The 22,961-nt window shown below is 40.1% G+C and overlaps 1 protein-coding gene across 29 annotated transcripts in view; it reads right to left on the reverse strand.

Annotated features, from left to right (window-relative positions):
- Window positions 1-22,961, reverse strand: part of snap91a (synaptosome associated protein 91a) — a 329,189-nt gene that overhangs the window by 123,099 nt on the left and 183,129 nt on the right. For 17 of the 29 annotated variants that reach the window (XM_038799504.1, XM_038799494.1, XM_038799506.1 and 14 more), the window contains 4 exons: window positions 22,771-22,812; window positions 19,336-19,419; window positions 14,456-14,532; window positions 12,557-12,580 (listed from right to left, as the gene is read on the reverse strand). In XM_038799504.1, coding sequence (XP_038655432.1) covers window positions 12,557-12,580; window positions 14,456-14,532; window positions 19,336-19,419; window positions 22,771-22,812 — 227 coding nt within the window. Of the gene's footprint in view, window positions 1-12,556; window positions 12,581-14,455; window positions 14,533-17,617; window positions 17,765-19,335; window positions 19,420-22,770; window positions 22,813-22,961 lie in introns of those variants that run through there. The other 12 variants (XM_038799497.1, XM_038799498.1, XM_038799515.1 and 9 more) reach the window with 8 other exon arrangements.

A 22,961-nucleotide genomic window follows, 5' to 3' on the forward strand; every position in this document is an offset into this window, starting at 1 on the left:
CAAATGTAGGCATATCCCTACATTTCCCCCCCGCCCACACTCCTGCACATTGCTTCCATTCAAATCATCTGATGCCTCGATTCAACTTGCCTCCATCACACTTGCAAGTAGTGCATTCCAGATCCAAACTACTCCAGAAAAAATAAGTTTTTTCTCTTTTCGAACGTGGGACCTCGGCGCTGTGAAACAGCAGGGTTAACCCACAGCGCCACTGTGCTGCCCCTCTGATCTAAACTCATGACTGAGGTTTCTCACACCCAGAACTATTTTTGTATACCTCTTCTGCATTTCCTCTAATGCGATCACATCTTTCTATAATGCGGCATTCAGAACTGTACACAATATTCCTACAGAGGTCTGTATAATTTATAATTCACTCTATGCCTTTATTAATAAAAGCCCAGAATATTATATGCTTTATTAAATGCTCTCTCCACCTGTCCTGCCACCTTTAATTACTTATGCACATATACACCCAGGTCCCTCTGCTCCTGCACACCCTTTAGAATTTTACTCCTTATTTTGTTTTCTTTGTTCCCATGTTCTTCCGAACCAAAATGCATCACCTCTTACTTCTCCGCATTAAATGTCATTTGCCACCTATGTCCTTTTGACGTTCTACACTGCCCTCTTCACAGTTTACAATACTTCCAAGTTTGTATCATCAGCAAACTGTGAAATTGTCCCCTGCTCACCAAGATCTAGACCATGAATGCACATCAGAAAAGCAAGGCTCCCAAAACAAGCCCCGGGGGAACACCACGTCAAATGTTCCTCCAGCCCAGAAAATATGCATTGACTATTTCACTCTGCTTCCTAATATTCAGCCAATTTTGTATCCCTTTTATTCCATAAGCTATAATATTTCTCAAATCTGTTATGTGGCACTGTGCCAAATGCCTTCTGAATGTTCATGCACACATCAACAGCTTTACCCTCATCTATCCTCTGTTATCTCCTCAAAAACACTCCAGCAAGTTAGTTAAACATAATTTTCCCATCAGAAATCTCTGATGGCTCTCCCTAACCAACCCATATTTTTCCATATGACTACTAATTCTATCCTGAATTCTTGTATCTCGAAACTTGTCCACCATGGATAAATGGACTGCTCTGGAATTGCTCGGGATATCCTTCCACTCTTTTTTGAACAAGATTGCAACATTTGAAATTCTCCAGTCTTTTGGCACCTCCCCTGAGTCCAGAGAAAATTGGAAGATTATGGCCAGTGCACCTTGCATTTTCTACTCTCACTTTCTTAATGACCTTAAGATGCATCTCATCCACTCCCGGTGCCTCGTCAACTTTCAGTACCAACACTTCCTCCTCATCAATTTTGAACCCTTCGAGGGACTGGGTTTCCTCATCTGTCAACATGGCCTGAGTAGCATCTACCTCCTCGTTAAAAAGGGATACAAAGAATTAATCTAATAAATTAGCACCCAGACTCCACCTGCAAGTTCCCCATTTGGTCTCTAAATGGCCCTAACTCCTTTTACCACCCTTTACGATGTATATGCCTATAGAAGACTTTGGGATTCCCTTTATGTTGGCTTACAATCTTTTCTCATAAAAAATCTTCACTTCTCTAACGTGCTTTTTCATCTCCCCGCTGAACTTTCTGCATTTCTCTTAGTTCTCAATTGTATTTTCTATCTGACATCTATCATAAGCACACTTTTTCTTCCTTATCTTAATTTCTATCACCTTTTTTGATCTAGAGAGCTCTGGATTTATTTGCCTTACTTTTCCCTTTTAAGGGAATATACCAAGACTGTCGAGCTATTCCTGTTTTGAAGATAGCCCATCGTTCAGCTACAGTTTACCCCGCCTGCCTTTCGTTCCAGTGTAACCGGCTCATCTCTTGCTCTATTGATGTCCGCTCTCCCCTGATTAATTATTTTTACTCTGGATTGCTGATTATCCTTCTCTACCGTCATCTTAAACTTTATGATACAGTGATCACTGTCTCTTAAATGTTCCTCCACTGCCACCTGATCTACTTGGCCCATTTTATTTCCAAGAACCAGGTCCAACAGCAGGTCCATTCTTGTTTGACTGGACACATACCACGCTAGGAAATGCAAAATAATGTATCTAATTATTCAATCTAATGAAATGGCACTAGAAAGAAATCATAGATAGGGCATATATAACGCTTCCACTACTTCCTTAAAAATCCTGGGATGAAAATAATCTGGTCCAAGGGAATTTTGACACAAAGTAATTATTTAGCATGCTTATCATTTCCCCATTTTTAGTTAGCTCACCATTATCTGTTTAAGAAGCCAACACAGCTCTGTTACCACCCTATTTTTCCAGACCTAAAATATCCCTTGCACATTTCTTCTTTTACTCCCTCGTTTTAGGCTCGAATTGATTTGACAACCTTTGTTCTTCAGATCTCTCCCATTGGCTACAATCTGTGCTATTTAGTGCAATCCAAAATATGTTTTTTCTTTTTGTTTTGTTGTCCCAATCTCTTTAGTAATACACAGCTATTTTTATTTTCACAACTAGAGCTCTTGCCCTTGTGGATTCTGCGGCATGGTAAATTATTTTTGAATATCTCCCACTGATTTGTCATTTTAACCATGAACAAGTGGCCCAGTTTATTGCAGACAACCTCACATCCAAGCAATTTGGATCCAGAATTGGCTGAGTGGCAGGAAGCAGGGGGTGATGTTCAACGGGTGTTTTGCTGACTGAAAGCCTGTGACCAGTGGGGTCCCTCAGGGATCCGTATTGGGGCCCTTGTTTGTGAATTATACAAATGATTTAGGTATTAAAATAAGAGGGTGTATCAGTAAGTTCGCAGAAGATACAAAAATTGGTGGGGTGGTAAATAGCAAGGAGGATAGCCTTAGATTACAGGGGGATATAGAAAGTCTGGACAGATGGGCTGATCAATGGCAAATGGAATTCGGTCAGGACAAGTGCACTTGGGCAGGAGAAACAAGACAAGAGAATTCATGATAAACGACCCTGGGAAGCACCGAGGCTCAGAACAACCATGGTATGTATGTACCTTAAGGTAGCAGAGCAAGTGGATACAGTGGTGAAGCCACGTGGTATACAGGGGCCGGTATAGCACAGTGGGCTAAACAGCTGGCTTGTAATGCAGATCAATGCCAGCAGCGCGGGTTCAATTCCCGTATCAGCCTCCCTGAACAGGCTCCGGAATGTGGCGACTAGGGGCTTTTCACAGTAACTTAATTGAAGCCAATTTGTGACAATAAGCGGTTATTATTATTTATTAGCTGGAGCATAAAGTTGAAGAGCAGGGAGGTTATGCTGAACCTGTATAAAACGTTGCTTCAGCTACAACTAGAATTTTCTGTGCAGTTCTGAAATCCACATCATAGGCGGGATGAGATAGCTGGGTCACTGTCTGTGCGGAGTCTGCACATTCTCCCCGTGTCGGCGTGGGTTTCCTCCGGGTGCTCCGGTTTCCTCCCACAGTCCAAAGATGTGCAGGTTAGGTGGATTGGCCATGATATATTGCCCTTAGTGACCAAAAAGGTTAGGAGGGGTTATTGGGTTACAGGGATTGGGTGGAAGTGAGGGCTTAAGTGGGTCGGTGCAGACTCGATGGCCGAATGGCTTCCTTCTGCACTGTATGTTCTAAGCCAATGACGCAGCCAAGATTTATGAAGAGGGATTGGATAGACTGGGGTTGTTTTCCTTGGAGCAGAGTAGACTGGGTGGAGGGGAGTGGGGGAGGGAAGGGGTGATTGAGATGTATAAAATTGTGAGGGGCATAGATAGAGGCAGCAGGAAGGAACTTTCCCCTTTGTTGGAGGGATCGACTGGGGGCATAGATTTAAAAGTAAGGGGCAGGAGGTTTAGAGGGGATGCGAGGGGAAACCTTTTCACCCAAAGGGTGGAGGAGTCTGGAACTCACTGCCTGAAAGGTGAAGAAGTAATTATATGTGCACATGCGATGCCAAGATATACAAGTGATGGAAATGGGATTGGAATAGTTAGGTGGTTGTTTTGACTGACGCAGATGCAATGTATCGAAGAGTCTTTTCTGTGCTGTATACCTCTATGACTCGAGTCTAATTTTACCTAAATCTAGACTCCTAATTGTTATATTACTCTTTGTAATATATCGTTACTCTTTGCTTTATATAGGGGCTGGTTCAGCACATGGCTAAATCGCTGGCTTTGAAAGTAGACCAAGGCAGGCCAGCAGCACGGTTCAATTCCCCTGCCAGCCTCCCCGAACAGGCGGCAGAATGTGGCGATTAGGGGCTTTTCACAGTAACTTTATTTGAAGCCTACTTGTGACAACAAGCGATTATTATATTATTATTATTATATCCAGAATGGTCTGATGGTGTGATTCTGAAGAAACCGCCAATCTTCAACTTAAAGCAAAACAGATTTAATGAATAACGAATTGATTAATATTGAGTTCGCACACTCTGCAGAACTATAACCAGTAATTAAGTCATCTAGAATAAAGTATTAACTAATTTAAACTACACGTGCTAACTAGGCTGTGATCTATCTCTCGAACACTCTGTCTAGTCACTCCTGGTTGGAAGAGACCCAAGATCCTGAGTTATATTTATAGTGGAATCTAGTGTTGCCCTCTAGTGGTTGTGTTACACCAAGACGTAATCATTAATGTCTCTATATATACACATATCACAACACGAATTGCTGTTTATGTTCCCAATACAACACTGAACTCAATTAATTTTAGATGCAATTACAGTAAAATCTTTATTCTCTAGCACATACAGGGAGTACGTGGTGCAGATTTTTAAAAAATGCCAGTTAACGGACTTTCATTTACTGATGGAATACAGCACAATACTTCTATCTCTATTCAGTTCTGTAGAAGGGTAATTTAGGCACAAAACATTAACTGTCAGACATGCGTTTATTAAGAATTTTGTTTTTATTGCAGCATAACACTTGCAACATGAACTAATATGCAAGTATGCAGCAACTAAGGAACTGTAATTTATGCTTTAATGTACTGTTTGAGGTTAGAAGTAAAAAGAATAAAAGTATAAAATAACTGTGCAGATGTGGGTTTCAGTTAATCAAATAACTACTTCCGGTTTTTGAAGTGACGATTTGCATTAGGGGAACATCAGAAATTCCAGTTAGGAGAGAATTCTGGTTGGGAGAATGCCAGGTAATGCAATGTTTAATGTAGATAAACGTTGACACTTTATTTAGCTTGTAACTAAATTTCATTCATTGTTCTATATTAAATCCTCGTTGGTTCTGGGGTATATTGCTGTAAGAAAATAGCTTGCAAACACACCCAAAGATGCATTACTTTCCTGGCAACAGCTTGTATATTTATCCAAAATCAATGGAAGCTAAAAATCTCCCATTGCAACCTCCTAGCCTCAACTACATTCTTCTGCATCAATGCATTCTGTAATTTGGCTGCTATCCGGCCTGCACACAACTCTATAATCAATAAAGTCTCCATTACCTGCTTGCCTCTTGTTATATCCTCCCTTGATAGAGGTAATTTAATCCTTGCTAATGATGCATTCAATTTTGTTCATTGGATGTTGGCATCACTGTCAAATCAGCATCACTGCCCATTTCTAATTGCCTTCGAGAAGCTGGTGGTGATGAGTCACCTTCTGGAATGCTGCAGTTCATGTGGTGTGAGGATAACCCACAGTGCTGTTAGGGAGCGAGATCCATAATTTTGATCCAACTGACAGTGGAGGAACGGCGATATAGTTACACGTCAGGATGATGTATGATATGGAGGCAAACTTGCAGGTGGTTGCATTCCCATGTGTCTGCTGCCCTTGTCCTTCGAGGTGGTACAGGTCATGTGTATGAAAGGTGCTTCCGAAGAACTCTTGGTAAGTGTCCTGCAGTGCACCTTGGAGTTGGTACACACTTCTGCTACTGTGCACTGGTGGCGGGAGTTAACATTTGTGATGGAGAGAGTGTGAACGTCTGAGCTGGTAGATGGGATGGCAATCAAGGTTACTTAGTCCTCAACTGTGCCAAGCTTAAGTACTCCCTGGCTATTAGATTCACTATCCCTCTTGTGGACCTAAACCTGCTATTTATTCCCAATCTTCAGTGTTCTGTGACCACATGACAGTAATGGTTACCCCACATGCTGGATTCTTCCAAGTTGAATTTGCATCTGAAAATTCATTCAAATTGTTTTTTTAGACACCGTGCATTTTAGGCCACACATCGATTTGGCCTTCTGCTCAAGAGGTTTTCCCTCATACATACCTTCTTTACATCTTTTTAGTTTTCATTTATCTGTAGTACATAGAAACAAGAAAATAGCTGGAGGAGGCCATTCTTCCCTTCTAACCTGCTCCGTCATTAATTATGATTATGGAAAATGAAATAAATGAAAATCGCTTATTGTCACAAGTAGGCTTCAAATGAAGTTACTGTGAAAAGCCCCTAGTCGCCACATTCCGGCGCCTGTTCGGGGAGGCTGGTACGGAAATGATCATCCAACTCAACAGCTTGATCCTGCCTTCCCCCATACCTTTTGATCACCTTCACCCCAAGTGCTATATTAGCTGCTTCTTGAAAACACACTTATGTTTTAGCCTCAGCTGCTTTGGGTGAAGAAATTTTTCCTCCTCAGTCCAAAATGGTGTACCACATACCTCAGACTGTGACCCATGGTTCTCGACACCCCCAGTCCCCACCACTGGGAACATCCTTCTTGTATCTACCCTGTTTAGTCCGAATGTTAAAGGTTTCTAGGAGACCCCCCCCTAGGAGACCCCCCCCCTCCCCCCCCCATTCTTTTGAACTCGTGAATATAATCCTCACCAACTCAATCTCTCCTCATACATATGTCCTGCCATCTCAGGAATTAGTCCGGTAAACCTTCTCTACACTCCCTAACAATTTCTGAGCATACTCTACTCTCATTGTGTTCGAATTCTGTGTACTACCTTTTCCACTTGAGCACTGCAAATCCATTTACTGGTTTAAAGCCCTTCTGATTGTCCTGTTCATTCTTTCTAGCCAGTCTGGTTCAGATGAAGCTACTCCAATGGAACAGTTCCAGTAACACATGAAATTAAAGAAGAAAAGTGCAGCACAGGAACAAGCCATTCGGCCCTCCAAGCCTGCGCCGACCATGCTGCCCGTCTAAACTAAAATCTTCGACACTTCCTGGGTCTGTATCCCTCTATTCCCATCCTATTCATGCATTTGTCAAGATGCCCCTTAAATGTCACTTTCGTCCCTTCTTCCACCACCTCCTCCAGCAGCGAGTTCCAGGCACCCACTACCCTCTGTGTAAAAGACCTGCCTCGTACATCTCCTCTAAATCTTGCCCCTCGCACCTTAAACCTATGCTCCCTAGTAATTGACCCCTCTACCCTGGGAAAAAGCCTCTGACTATCCACTCTGTCTATGCCCCTCATAATGATGTAGACCTCGATCAGGTCACCCCTCAACCTCTGTCGTTCCAGTGAGAACAAAATGAGTTTATTCAACCGCTCCTCATAGCTAATGCCCTCCATACCAGGCAACGTCCTGATAAATCTCTTCTGCACCCTCTCTAAAGCCTCCACATCCTTCTGGTAGTGTGGCAACCAGAATTGAAAACTATACTCCAAGTGTGACCTAACTAAGGTTCTATACAGCTGCATGACTTGCCAATTCTTATACTCAATGCCCCGGCCAATGAAGGCAAGCATGCCATATGCCTTCTTGACTACCTTCTCCACCTGTGTTGCCCCTTTCAGTGACCTGTGGACCTGTACACCTAGATCTCTGACTGTCAATACTATGGAGGGTTCTACCATTTACTGTATATTCTGTACATTAAACCTTCCAAAACGCATTACCTCACATTTGTCCGGATTAAACACCATTTGCCATCTCTCCGCCTAAGTCTCCAAACAATCTAAATCTTGCTGTATCCTCCGACAGTCCTCATCGCTATCTGCAATTCCACCTACCTTTCGTGTGGTCTGCAAACTTACTAATCAGACCAGTTACATTTTCCTCCAAATCATTTATATATATACTACAAACAGCAACGGTCCCAGCACTGATCCCTGCGGAACACCACTAGTCACAGCCCTCCAATTAGAAAAGCACCCTTCTATTGCTACTCTCTGCCTTCTATGACCTAGCCAGTTCTGTATCCATCTTGCCACCTCACCCCGATCCCGTGTGACTTCACCTTTTGTACCAGTCTACCATGAGGGACCTTGTCAAAGGCTTTACTGAAGTCCATATAGACAACATCCATTGCCCTATCTGCATCAATCACCTTTGTGACCTCTTCAAAAAACTCCATCAAATTAGTGAGACACAACTTCCCCTTACAAAACCATGCTGCCTCTCACTAAAACGTCCATTTGCTTCCAAATGGGATTAGATCGTCTCGAAGAATTCGCTCCAGTAATTTCCCTACCACTGACGTAAGGCTCACCGGCCTGTAGTTCCCTGGATTATCCTTGCTACCCTTCTTAAACAAAGGAACAATATTAGCTATTCTCCAGTCCTCCGGGACATCACCTGAAGACAGTGAGGATCCAAAGATTTCTGTCAAGGCCTCAGCAATTTCCTCTCCAGCCTCCTTAAGTATTCTGGGGTAGATCCCATCAGGCCCTGGGGTCTTATCTACCTTTTTGGATCTCAATGTGACCCAGGCTATCTACACACCCTACTCTAGACTCAACATCCACCAATTCCTTCTCTTTGGTGAATACTGATGCAAAGTATTCATTTCGTACCTCGCCCATTTCCTCTGGCTCCACAAATAGATTCCCTTGCCTATCCTTCAGTGGGCCAACCCTTTCCCTGGCTACCCGCTTGCTGTTTATGTACGTATATAAAGCCGTGGGATTTTCTTAACCCTATTTGCCAATGACTTTTCGTGACCCCCTTCTAGCGTTCCTGACTCCTTGCTTAAGTTCCTTCCTACTTTCCTTATATTCCACACAGGCTTCGTCTGTTCCCAGCCTTCTGGCCCTGACAAATGCCTCCTTTTTATTTTTGACGAGACCTACAATATCTCTCTTTATCCAAGGTTCCTGAAATTTGCCGTATTTATCCTTCTTCCGCACGGGAACATGCCGGTCCTGAATTCTTTTCAACCGACATTTGAAAGCCTCCCACATCAGATATTGATTTACCTTCAAACCTCCGCCCCCAATCTAGGTTCTTCAGTTCCCGTCTAATATTGTTATAATTAGCCTTCCCCCAATTTAGCACATTCACCCTAGGACCACTCTTATCCTTGTCCACCAGCACTTTAAAACTTACTGAATTGTGGTCACTGTTCCCAAAATGCTCCCCTACTGAAACTTCTACCACCTGGCAGGCTCATTCACCAATACCAGGCCCAGTACAGCCCCTTACCTCTTTGGACTATCTACATATTGTTTTAAGAAGCCCTCCTGGATACTCCTTACAAACTCTGCCCCGTCTAAGCTCCTCGCACTAAGTGAGTCCCAGTCAATACTGGGGAAGTTGAAGTCTCCCATCACAACAACCCTGTTGCTTTTACTCCTTTCCAAAGTCTGTCTACCTATTTGCTCCTCAATCTCCCGCTGGCTGTTGGGTAGCCTGCAGTAAACCCCCAACATTGTGACTGCACCCTTCTTATTCCTGATCTCTACCCATATAGCCTCGCTGCCCTCCGAGGTGTCCTCCCGCAGTACAGCTGTGATATTCTCCCTAACCAGTAGCGCAACTCCGCCGCCCCTTTTACTACCCCTCTTTCCCGCCTGAAACATCTAAATCCTGGAACGTTTAGCTGCCAATCCTGTTCTTCCCTCAACCAGGTCTCTGTAATGGCAACAACATCATAGTTCCAAGTACTAATCCAAGCTCTAAGCTCATCTGCCTTACCTGTAATACTTCTTGCATTAAAACATAGGCACTTCAGGCCATTAGACCCACTGTTTTCAGCAACATCTCCCTGTATGCTCTTCCTCAGAGCCATACTGGCCCTATTCCCTAGTTCTCCCTGAACGCTTTCACCTTCTGACCTGTTGCTTCGGTACCCACCCCCCTGCCATATTAGTGTAAACCTTCCCGTGTGACACTAGCAAACTCACAGCCAGGATATTTATTGACTCCTTTCCCAAATCACACATTCAGCCACCTGCTTGACCCTCTAAACTGCATTGTAACTTTTACATGGCTAAGTAAATTTCTTTTAATTTAGTTCCCATTACTGGAGCTCTCTGAATATCACCGCTTGCCCACTATTTCCTATGTTGTCCCCACTCACCCGTCCTCTCCCATGATTAAAACTCCTTACTTACTCTTGCTCCCTGGTGTGACGGTCAACATTCTGGCTATCCATTCAAAAATCTTCAACCTTGCCCACAAAGACATGCAAATACATTGTACCTACTGGTTAGCTAGGTTCAGTTTCTATGAATCCAAATTCTCTCTCACATCTGAGTTTCCCCTTACTCTCACTTAAGTACCCAATTTTCTTTTCCAATGAAGGGGCAATTTAGCGTAGACAATCCACCTATCCTGCACATATTTGGGTTGTGGGGGTGAGAACCATGCAGACAGGGGGTGAATGTGCAAACTTGACAAGGGCAGTGACCCGGGGCCGGGATCGAACCCGGGACCTCGGTGCTGTGAGGCAGCAGTGCTACCATTGTGCCACCCGTTTCACTTAAGACAATAACATTCTTAAGGGGCTGAGGACCTATTTCCTGTGCCTAGTGAGTCACAAACTATAATTAGACAGTCAGGATAAAGGATTGGCCATTTAAAACTGAGATGAGGAGACATTCCTTCAAAGGGTTTGGGGGGGGGGGGGGGGGGGGGGAAAGAGGGGGTATAATTTGGAATTCTCTTCCAGGCGAACAGTGGATGCTCATCCTTGGAGTATATTCAAGCATCCAAAAATCTAAAATATGGGAGAATGGGGCACGAAGGCAGATGACAGTTTGATCAGCTATGACCTTACAAAGTGGCAGAGCATGCTAGTCAGCTGACCTACTGCTCCTAATTCTTAAGTTCTTACCACACACACCATTCTGATCCTGTTCCTCTGTATCAGCTGCAACTGAGGGCTGAAGAAAACTGCCTGGATACCCCTTCCTACCCTGACACGTCAGAGTGCTTCCATCTCATATTCCAGTTCAATTACTCTCAATTTGGGGGAGAGGTATTAAATGCAGACATACTCATTCAGCAGTCTCACTGATGATAAAACTCCTATGTACTGCAGTCCAGACACATAACTCACTCAGCCCTATTCTAGCTGATATAAAATGTATTGAACAGTGGTTCGTAATTTTAAAGCCATCACCTATTTAGCTAACACCAATACAGATTCAAACCAGAAAATATAAAGACAATAAACACAAAAAACACGTCAATAAATTCAATGCTCAGCTGTAATATAGCCATGCCACGTTCTGCTGCCTATGCTGTCAATTGAAGTTTTTCCATTTGTCTGCTCTTCTGCTTTTCCTGATCACGCGCTGCTGGGGCTAGTTTAGCACACTGGGCTAAATCTCTGGCTTTTAAAGCAGACCAGGCAGGCCAGCAGCACGGTTCAATTCCCGTACCAGCCTCCCCGAACAGGCGCCGGAATGTGGTGACTAGGGGCTTTTCACAGTAACTTCATTGAAGCCTACTCGTGACAATAAGCGATTTTCATTTCATTTCATTTAAACCTGCTACCTACCTACAGCCTCAAGTAGAAGTTTCAAAAGGTGGAAAGCACCTCTTTCGCCTCTGCACCAACTTCCCACTCGGAACAGTGCACCCAGCTGATATTGCGATTCGTGGTTATTCTGTGCATGAACTGCAGTATCCTAATCAAATCACATTTGATCACAAATGTACATTTTTTCCCTATGTGTTTTGATAGCTATTTTATTAAATTGTGACCAAGCACATTTCTCAAATTCTGAGGAATGGGAAATTGAGGACAATTTAGTGCAATTTGACAATTCTGAAAGGCTGATTGATGACCAACACCAAGTGTGTTCAGAAACAAAGTAAACCACATTGCAAATTTTCAAGTGTGCCCATTGTTTTGAGTCTACAGAAAATATTAATATTAAAGTAATTTCTTACTTGGTTCTAATATTCTTTGTACCTTCAAAGATTATTTCCAGCAGCATCCAAACATTGAGATTTTCAATTTTCTTGAGTGAGACTGAAATATACAGCCGAGCAGTGAAATGTTTTTAAAACAGTTTGGCGCTACCAGTTTAACTTGCCTTCGCCAACAGCTGCTTAAACTGCAAGTGAACAGTATAAAATCCCAATGCTACATAGCCCTTTGCTGCTGTGTTCTCGTGTTTCCTATTTTCTCAATGGCACTGAACCAGTTATTGTAGTAGTCACAAAGGGTTTAGCTACTTGATTTTTGAATTAACGCCAGCTCATCAAGCAAGCAATGCTAATTAACAAGCAATAAGATTTACTTCTAGAAAAAAAAAGAGGAGTTTCTCCCCAACTTTGCTGGGAGGAAACTGGGAGTAAGAGATTTAATGATCGCCATCATCTGTACCATTAGCAGCAGATATTCTTCCACGGTTTTCAGCTTTTCTAATATGTCACTTGTTTAAAAACTTACCCTTCACTAAGTTCCCCGAGGCAGCAGGGAAAAAAAAAGGAAAGTTTTAAAATTCAGTTTTAAAAATGTAAGCACTCAAAATTAAAAGGGTGTAAATAATGGATTCCCAGTGGTATTTAAACTTTTAAAAAATCCTTGTATATATAGTACAAAGGTACCAATTGTGCAAATTGAATTTTTTGAAAAATTGTACAAGTTTATTTGAAGACATATATAATTTAAGTTTCAGCTCAGACATTGCTTGGTAATATAAACAATGTAAATTCAATATATTTTAATTTTGTCACGAATATTAAAAAAGTGTTAGCAACATTTGTCAAGTCAAGAAAATATGCAATTACATAGGATATGCAAAACTACCAAAAGGCAATTTTGTCCAACCAGTCCATACTGACATTTATTCTCAATTTGAGTCTCCTTTCCACATCTAAAAATTGATCATAATCCTCTATTTCCTTCTACTTCGTGTTGTTGTCCAATTGCCTCTTAAATACACGTATACCATTCTCTTCAATCACTCCGAGGTGCAAGTTCTACATTATCACAGATCTTTGAGAAAGCAGGTTTCTTCTGAAAGGAGGCCCAATCCTGTCAATCCTTGCCTGACAAGTGTACCTGTGCGTTTTGGTTATCGTTCTTATAAAACTTCTCTCCACCCTCTTTTTTATGGTCTTGCTAATCTGCAAGTGGTCTCCACACTGAAGGTAATCTACTGTTACCCTGAATAACTCCCTTTACACTCACTAACAATCCATTTTGTCATTTGTACACCAACATTTTCTGACAGTATTCATTTGTTTTTTATTGACCACTGTATCAAAGATCTTTTAAACATCCAGCTAAATTAAATCTACTGCATGACCATTGTCTACTCGCTCGGTTACCTCAAAAAATTCAATAAAGGTTTGTCAAACAATATTTCCTCTTTTGAAATTCTGCTATTGTTTTTCTTTCCTAGATATTTAGTAGGGATTCCATTATTTTTCCTACCACCGATGTTAAGCTGACTGGTCTATAACCTCGACATGTTCTGTTCCCCTTTTAAAATGTAGGAATTAGGTTAGCTCCTGGTCAGTCCTTGGCACTACACCTTTTTTGAACGATTATTAAGTATGTTCAGAAATGCCCCATCTCTTCCCTAGACTCTTTTTAAAATATGTGGATAGAATCCATCGGAACCAAATGTTTTATTGTCTTTTAGATAAGAAGAATACATTTCTATAATTTAGTTAAAAGCCCACATCTTAGAATTTTCTAATTTTTGTTTAATTAAGTAGTTATTCTCCAATGAGTCACATCCAACCTGGTTCCTTATGGATTTGAAAATTTAAAAATTCTCTTTCCTGTCAATAGCCAAGATGCTTGGAAGTGACCCTACTAATTTTAATCCTGATTAATTTTTCACTCCCCGGCAAAGCTTTCAAGAAATAGGATTCTGATAAGGAACTAAGCAGACTGGGACTCACCTATGTAGGTTTCCAGTCTGTAAAATAACAATTAACTGCTTCAGTGGCATCACTACATGCTACATTTGTAGTATTTATAGTCACAGCTGATAAGGAGAATGTTGATGAGTTCCAATTTGTAGAGGTTTGAGTGTGTTTTGATTGCTTACTATTTAGTGTAGATAAACTTGGCAATTGTGTAATACTAACTAAACCAGACATTATTTCTTGAACTTGTCTGGTCAACAGATGTAAAAATGTTTTCCTGGCATTGCAATGAAAATTATTTCTCATAGTAACATTGTCGTTAAATACATTTTATATGAGCATCTCAATTGCAGCAGCAGTAATAACATTTATGAACTGTCACAATGGAGTTCCAGGCAGTGAACATAAAGCAAATACTGAGAACTTATTTTATGAAAATGCATCATCTAAACAGGTGCAGTCCTACCTACTGCCAGCTGAATTTTTCTTCCCTTCCAGTGTATTCAAATGTTGTTCAAGGGCTTCCAGAAGACTGCTAGGAGCCTAAAAGTGTAACAGCGTAACATATTCATTACATTTTTACTGGCAATTCACCAGCCAGCTACACGAGGAACGACAACCATATACAATGCTTTATTTTACTTTCGCCATAAAATCAAAGCATCACAAAATAAACCTCATGCCTTCAATCCAATTAAAGCCTTTAATTAAACAAATACACACGTGAATGAATTCAACTGAAAGTTTAATTTATTCCCATAAAGGATCCTAAATTAAAAGGCCTGAAATTAGCATAAGATAAAACAGTTTAAACTGACACATACACACCTCTTCTAATGCATTTTCTTACAAGACATCCAAATCTGTTGATGTGACAAACTATGATTGCACTTGTATAGCAGACATTAGGCAGATTGACTTAGGGTTTGACAACAGCATGAGCATTCTACAACAGAGATAGTTCAATATTGGAAGCATTAGAGTTGTTTGAAATTGATTATAAATTTGCAGATTTTTAACCCCTTATGCATTGTGGCTGAATTAGTACGAGTCACAAAGTCTAAAATTTGGGCTGACCCCAGAAACATTAATATATAAATGCTGATAAACCTATGCATTTTCAGCTTTAATTCTTCATGATTACTTATCTGCTTGGTCTATTCACAGTATTTAAAACTGGAGACCATGAGGTTTCCCCAGAATTTGTTAGCATCAGTCACAGAAATGAACTTTATTTATAGAATCCCTACAGTGCAGGAGGCCATTCTGCCCATCGAGTCTGCACCGAGCTTCCGAAAGAACACTCTACAGAGGCCCACTTCCCCACCCTATCCCCATAACCCTGCGCATTGATCATGGCCAATTCACCCAACCTGTACATCTTTGGAGACAAAGGGACAATTTAGCATGGCCAATACACCGAACCTTATTCTTTAAATAGGAATGTTATATTATCAGTTCCAAGAGCACATAACATTGCAATCAAATAAATAAGCCCAACTAAAGGGAGGCCAAATAGCTCAGACATCTAAATGGCTAGAATGTGGTGCAAAATAACGTCAACACTGCAGGTTCAATCCCATATCAGCTGATGTAATTCTTGAGGCCTACCTCACCTTGCCTCATAGTGAATCATGGCTGTGGTTAGCAACCCTCGGTTGACAAGGATGCTACATGAAGCGAGAGAAAGGTGTGCTTGGCAAAGTGAAGCAGGTTAAGCAGAAAAAAGGTTAAGCGTAGTCATTTTTATTTTTATTTCCTTTTTCCTCAGAGCAGTGGACAGCAGAGTGAGAAAAGTATTAGCAGAGTTTACTAGTCTTCCTCTTACTGCCCAAATCAAGATCTAAACTAGTGTGGAGCCTCAGGTTCCTGCTTTTGAAACTTTTTTAAACCTTCAAATTGGAGAACACTTGAATTGATCAATGCTGCAACAGTTGCAGAAACCCCAAAAGGACCTCAACAGCTATACCCTCACTGTCTCAGATGATGTGGAACACATTGTCGATTTGGTCACCGTCCTGGTCTGATGGGAAAGGCATTTTAGACGATTTGGTGCCTATAATACATTGGTATCTGGAGAGTCAAGCTTGAGCATCCAAGTCGTCAGTGAATAAATAGCTGTATTGTGCCATTTTGGAGTTGAAAGCTTGCTTCATATTTTAAATAATTCATGATGCAAGCAAAATTACATTCCAGATAATGCTAGCAATCCTTCCAAATTACCCTAAAAAATATACCATTTCCAGAATTAGCTTGCCTTCATTTTAATACCAGCTTTTGCTCCAAGCATTTCTGGTTAGAAACTTGTTGAAAGATAATTTCTCCTATTTTCAAAATATTAAATAGGCATTACTCTTACTGTACGTTTCCTTGTATTTTCCTGCACAGCACGCCAGTTCACTCCACATGGACATTAGATTTTACCTGAGATTTCCCAACTTCCCCACTAAGCTATTGCAAGGCCTGAAGGAAGACAAAATATTTGCCTCTGGAAGGTCCCAAACCCCTCCAGAAAATACTGGAAACACTTGGCAGATAAGGAAGTCTGTGGAAGGAGAAAAAGCTACCATTCAGGTCTATAGCTCTCCAAGATGTTAATTCTGCGATGCTACCTGGTCTGCCGAGTTTTTCCAGCATTTTTTGTTTTTACTTCAGATTTCCAGCATATGCCATACTTTGCTTTGAAAAAAAATCAGAATGCCCTCATTCAGCCACCTTTAAAAAAATTCAATTGAAACATATTTCAGGAAGTCCTATCTTAAAAATGTACTGTACTTCAAATCACTACAAAAACTTTTCCATTTATTAGAAACAAGGCCGAAAGCCAAGCAAGATATCACTGGAGTAGTCACATTACGCAGATGGTTAACAGAGAAGATAATGGAATAGACAAGCAGAAAACGTAATGAATGAATCAACATGTATAACAATGGCAAAATAGAAAATATGAAAAACTTGAAAAATACACAAAACTCAAAAGCATGAAAGAGCTGTAACCTGGATGGTTGATGCATTTAAGAAATTGTGAAATGGGCAAGATGTTACATGTAAGTTGTTATTACTATTGATCTGTGCATTACACAGCAAATTGCAGAGTATGGCCTCTTCCTTATTTTTCTGTTGTCTTCATGTAGCTGTTATTTTACACCTCACTATCTGCTTCTCACCCCATAATGTCCTTTGTAACCTCTCAGTCTTTCAGGCCAGGGATGGTATGAAAATTACGTGGTGTGCAGGGAAGCAATCAATCTCTGCTAAAAACTGTTTCCGGTGTGGGTTGCAGAAAACAAATCTGGCTAAATGGCTACTTTTACATCCCCTTCTCCAATTGCTCTTTAACCGTGCTTCTTTACTTCCATCACCCGTGCAACATTATCCCTTCCACCCACACATTCACCACCTCTCATTCTTTTGCTTTGAACTACTTGCTTGACCTTGTATTAAGTCTTTCCTTCTGCTCTACTGCCACAGACCTCACCCTTGCATCACCTGCACCAGTTTCCTATCCATTGCAAAATCCAACTTAAAATTAAATAAATTAAGAAATGAAAATAGACTGTGTTGCCTTCCTGTAACCCTGCCCCACAACCTTCTTGTTTGTGTTAAAAATTAAGTGATTAGCACTGACCTTTTCTGTCAAGAAAGCACACAAGGCCATGAGATAAGATGATCAGATAATCTGTTTTTAGGTGCTGGTTGTGGGATAAATGTTGACCAGAACACCAAAGGAATTCCCATGCTCTTTGAATAGTGTACAGAGCTCTTTGAAATCCACCTGAGGAGGCAGACAGGTCCTTGGTTTAATGACTCGTCTTTGACAGTGTAGCACACTGCACTCTCATATGTGCTCAAATCTCTGCAGTGAGGCTTGAACCCATGATCTTCTCCTTCAGGAGGTGAGAGAACTACCATTGAGCAGAGACTAAAACCTCAAGATTCAACCAGATCCACATAGCATGATCTAATTAGTTCTTTAAAAAATACTTTCCTCCAAAATAGCTTTAAAAGTGTCTATGTGTTTCTTGATGAATTATAGATTAAGGATGAGCTCATCAGTGGTATAACATGGTCTGCACTATGAGGTTAACTGACATTGATCATTTCCAAGTACTCAAACTACAAATCCACTTATCAGCATGGACTTTCAGCATTCAGTTCTCTCGGATCCAACCACAATATGGTCATTCAACCTCCTGACAAGGGCAACGCTGTTGTTGTTTGATGAACCAATCTCTACACTGTAGAGGCATAATGGCAATACTTTGACAGCACTCCTTCCTTCCACCTCAACCCAAACTCCACCACCGAAAAAAAGCCATAGCTTGACAGACTGCCATGGGCCTCATCTTAGCTGGGAAATCTGCTTACCACAGCCTCGAACCATAGACCACAACCTCTCACAGCCCATCTCCAACTCCTTCTCAAGAGGACTTCCCTGGTACACCCAATGTCTATATTTGCTCTTGGTTCAAGGAGCTTTATTTTTATATCTCAACCTTCTCCCAATTCAAGTCTCTTCGGACCGACATAGGTAGTCTTCCATTGTTCTTTGTCACTTTAACCTGTTACCAGTTTCCTAGCTCAAATCGTCTCTTATTCGCCACCTCTGTGATTTTTTACATAATCTTTTTAGTCATTGAATCTCTCCTGCTTTCTATCCCAGTATAGACCTTCCCTTTTCCTCCTCCCCAATTTCCCTGCCTTTGTACTTGCTTAAAAGACATTGCGTCTCAATTCTTTTCAGTTCTGATGAAAGGTCAACAACCTTAAATGTTAACAATAGTTTCTCTCTCCAGATGCATTCTAACCTGTTGTATTTCCTGCATTTTCTGTTTCTATATCAGCACTAGCTCCAGTTCTTCTGATTGTTGGTTACCTGATCAGCATATAATTGTTTGAGTTTTTATTTTGGAGATTTAAGTGAAGTGAATATCTTTTGTGGCATCAAAAATAGTTTAAAGATGCAGAGTAGTCCGTGAACCTTTGTTTGGATCGGGCTCTTTGGATTTGTGTGTTAACTGGATCAACCAGAAGCATCAAAAGGTGAAATTTATTCATGTTTGGCTTTTTCTCATGAAGCATTAAATGCATTTTTACAAAGATATCTTCTCCAGAGAAAATACTATAGATTACACTGAACACCAAGCTGAAACAAGTTATGGCCAAGATGCTCCCGCTGTTGTCATGAATTTTTGAAAGGTGAAGCTATATAAAGTCAGTTATCAGATTCTAAGCTTAATACGGAATTGTTTCAGAATCCGATTGAGCAATCTAATTCAATAACCTCAAATACAGTAATAGAAAGATCAGCACACCAGAGTTAGAGTGGATAACATTGACGGTTACCGGATTATCAATGGTACAGTCTTTAAAAGGTGTATTTTCAGTGTCAGAATTTTTAAGGTCAGCAAGAATTCTCCGGTGTATATCCTGCATTTTCAAAGAGAATTGTTATAAGAAAGTGAACAAACATCCACATTTTTGCCTATATATTACTGCCGAAAACTCTTAGCTGGGCTATGGGCGATAGTAATCACAGAGTATTCCACTGGAAAATACTTAAATCAGGAATAGTAAATCCTAGATGGACCTGTTTGATCTTTTTCAGTGTCTCAGGATTACCTTCTGCCAAACATAAAATGATTGCGCTTGATCCAATGTATGTTATGTCGCATTTAATTCTAGTCTTAGAAAATACATTCATGAACATCAAAAATTTTGTAAATGCAACAATAACTGCTTTAAGATCTCCTACTGAATCAGATATTCTCCTCCTACTTCACTTCTATAGTTGGTGACCATACTGGACCAACATTTGACAGCACTCTGTTCAGCTGGTCATTATTTATGCATGAACTGCAAAGCAAATATCATAGACTAATTAATAGCAGGACCAAAATAGTTGAAGGTCTTTAACGGTGTTTATTAGTGGTTGGCAATCTTGGCCTAAATTTATGTTCGGTTACTTCTGATCAAACCTCAAGACACTTTAGGTTGGTTAACATAACATAAATAATTAAAATTTTCACCTTCAATATCCGTTTGTGCTTCAATAAAATGGCACCTGCATTTAATAGTCAACTTCTACTTCTTTTAACCTCAAAACCTCCAAGCCATTTAGTGTGTTTTGTATAATTATGCAGTCTCAATTTTATCCAAAATAATAAATTGTGGCATTCATGGTTACAAATGAAGGTGACAAATATAAACCTAGAGTTTGCGGTGAAGCAAATATACTTCACCATTGACCTTGCTAAGAGATCTAGAGATCTCTCTGGTGAGAATATCAGCTCTATTGCTGTGCAGTGGCAATGCAACTGATACTGAGAATTCCCAGTGGAGAGCTGGAATTATGTCATTAGCCTGTCGAAGCATTAATCACCTTAAAGAATTTGCAAACACCCAAACAGGAAACAAAAAAGCACCAAGATAAAAAGATAATTTATCTTTTTTTGTAAACATTGGGCAAATTAAAGATTGGGGAAAGGTAAAAGCAAAAATATTCTTTAATTCTTTAAAAAGAAAATTAAAAGGAATCTACTCATTTGTTTCATGCACTCCACAAATGTTTGGTTCTGTCAGGGCCAGTTTTGATGTTAATCAACTTTTATTAATTTCATCAGTGTTAAAAACCCAGCTACACTGATGAAGTTGATGCAACTTTTCATAGGGTTTCCACCAGCAATTTCAAAGCAGGAAGGTTGATATTCTTGCTGATTGCATGGTTACTGATTCCAAGAAAGCCACAGCATAGCCTGTGGCGGAGCACTAAGTGACAGAAGGCAATGTCTGAATTTCTGCATTAATAAACATATGCCTCATTCAGGAGGAGGTCTGAATGCGGACAGTTTGCCGTCAATCTCTTTCTACCACACCACCACCCCCCCCCAATCTCCATAAAGTCCATGCCACCATGAAGTCCATGATCCTTACTTTCAGTTAGCAACATAAAATGCACATTCAAAACAGTGAAATTTTGACAAAAATTAAATAAGTGTATTGCCGCACACCAATTGTCAAAATAAAAAAAAGCATGGAAGATCTCTGGTGAAAACTGCATGCATATAAAATGATGATAGCTAATAGAATAACAATAGTTAAAAGAAATTTGATCACTGCCATACTAAGCTGAAGATAAATATAAAGTTTCAAAATTTAAAAATACTGTTTAAAAATAACAGTTTGGAACAGTCATACTGGATGTTGATCTCAGTTTCTCTCTCCACAGACACTGTCAGCCCCACATTTTGCCAGTGCTTTGTTTTTATTTCAGATCTCCAGTAGCCATAGTAATTTATTTTCATGTTACACTTTTGCATTCATTCATTAGTTATTTAAATTGATAAATATAGGTATGGAAAAACATGTTAAACATATAAAAGGCATTTCTTGACATTCTGCACAGAAGAATCTATTTTGGTCTATCGCTATCAAAAATAATAGATTTGCACCTTAAGGAATATTTTGACCCAAGATTGGGTTTTACATCTTAACTTTCTACCGTAGCGCACAAAACATTTCTTAATTGAACCCACCAGTGCATACCTTCCAAAATATCCCACCACTTCACCAAATAAAAGTGTTACTGAAAGGAGTAGCTAAATGCAGCCAAAACATCTTGGGTGAGATGTTACCATGAGCTAGGAAGAATCAAAATCACTCACTTCTTTAATATTCACGGAATACTTTATACATGAAAGGTAATAATGATGCTACTTTACAACACTCAAACCAAAATATCATTAATGATAATTCACTGTCACAAATATCAATTAGTCTGTTCCTGCTAAGCTGCAAACCACAATGTGAGGATTGAGTAAACTTTGCTATTAACTATAAAGATACTTTAGGAACAGGCTCCAAGAAATTTCAAATCCTTTTGAAAGTTTCTAAAATCACAAGAAGAAAATTGCCTTGTGCCAACTAACATATAGATAACATAGAAAACGTGCAGAATGACACTTTTTTAGTATTCCCTTTAGATATTTTATGCTGATGTACAGTCTATTAAAGCAAGCAGTCATAGTGCAAAAAAAAAATCATATTGCAGGAATAATGATACCACAAAACCTACTTGTGTCCCACCACAGTAATTTATGAGAATTTTTTGACCATGGATGTAGCGTTTAGGCACATAAGTACAAACATTAAGCAAGTTGTCATTCTACTTTCTTACACTTTCTGTGGTTTTAAAGGAAAGTATTGTTTTATTACTGGATCAAAATATGACTGTTGGCTTCACCAGATAAATTGTTGAAAACCTTAAATTGCAACAATTTCTGACATGCTTAATAGAAGGCCCTTTTTATGGTTAAATAAAATTCTGGAGGATACATTTGCATTGGGATTAATTTTGGTTCACGGATACTGCTGAAACTGCTAAGCGACGTACACTACTCGCGCTGTCTCTGGGATGCATCGGTAACTCAAAATGAACAGAAGGGGCATATCCCAATCATTATCCCTTGTAAAACCTAGTTTTGTTCTTTGTTGTTACAAGAGCGCTCTTCATTTTTCTTATACATAACATAACCTGGGTGAGAATTATTTAGTGTATAGGCCACTGGTCCTGCACCCCAGATTATTTACAAATAGACCAGCATCGCAAACAAGCGAAAGTTTGAACTGAAACAGCATGATAAACCAATTTACCTATCAGAATCTTAATCTAAGACCCATTGGGCCCCATCACAGAGACAAACCAGCATGCCAGGTTTGTATACATAAAGATTTATCAAATTAATCTACTAGAATGTGAAAGGAATATTAAAAAAAACTTACTTGAGACAGGTCAGGAATGTCACCTTTGTCAATCCCTACTTGCTATAAAACAAAAACAGCAAGTTAAAATATTTAGAATTGCAGAATCCACACTCAATGAACCTACAATTATTTTGGTATTGCACTATCATTGGTGAATGTTATTTCAAAACTTTCAACGCATTAATTTAATTTTGTGGATACATATTGGC

Source organism: Scyliorhinus canicula, chromosome 6 (assembly GCF_902713615.1).
Source record: "Scyliorhinus canicula chromosome 6, sScyCan1.1, whole genome shotgun sequence".
NCBI lineage: Eukaryota > Metazoa > Chordata > Chondrichthyes > Carcharhiniformes > Scyliorhinidae > Scyliorhinus > Scyliorhinus canicula.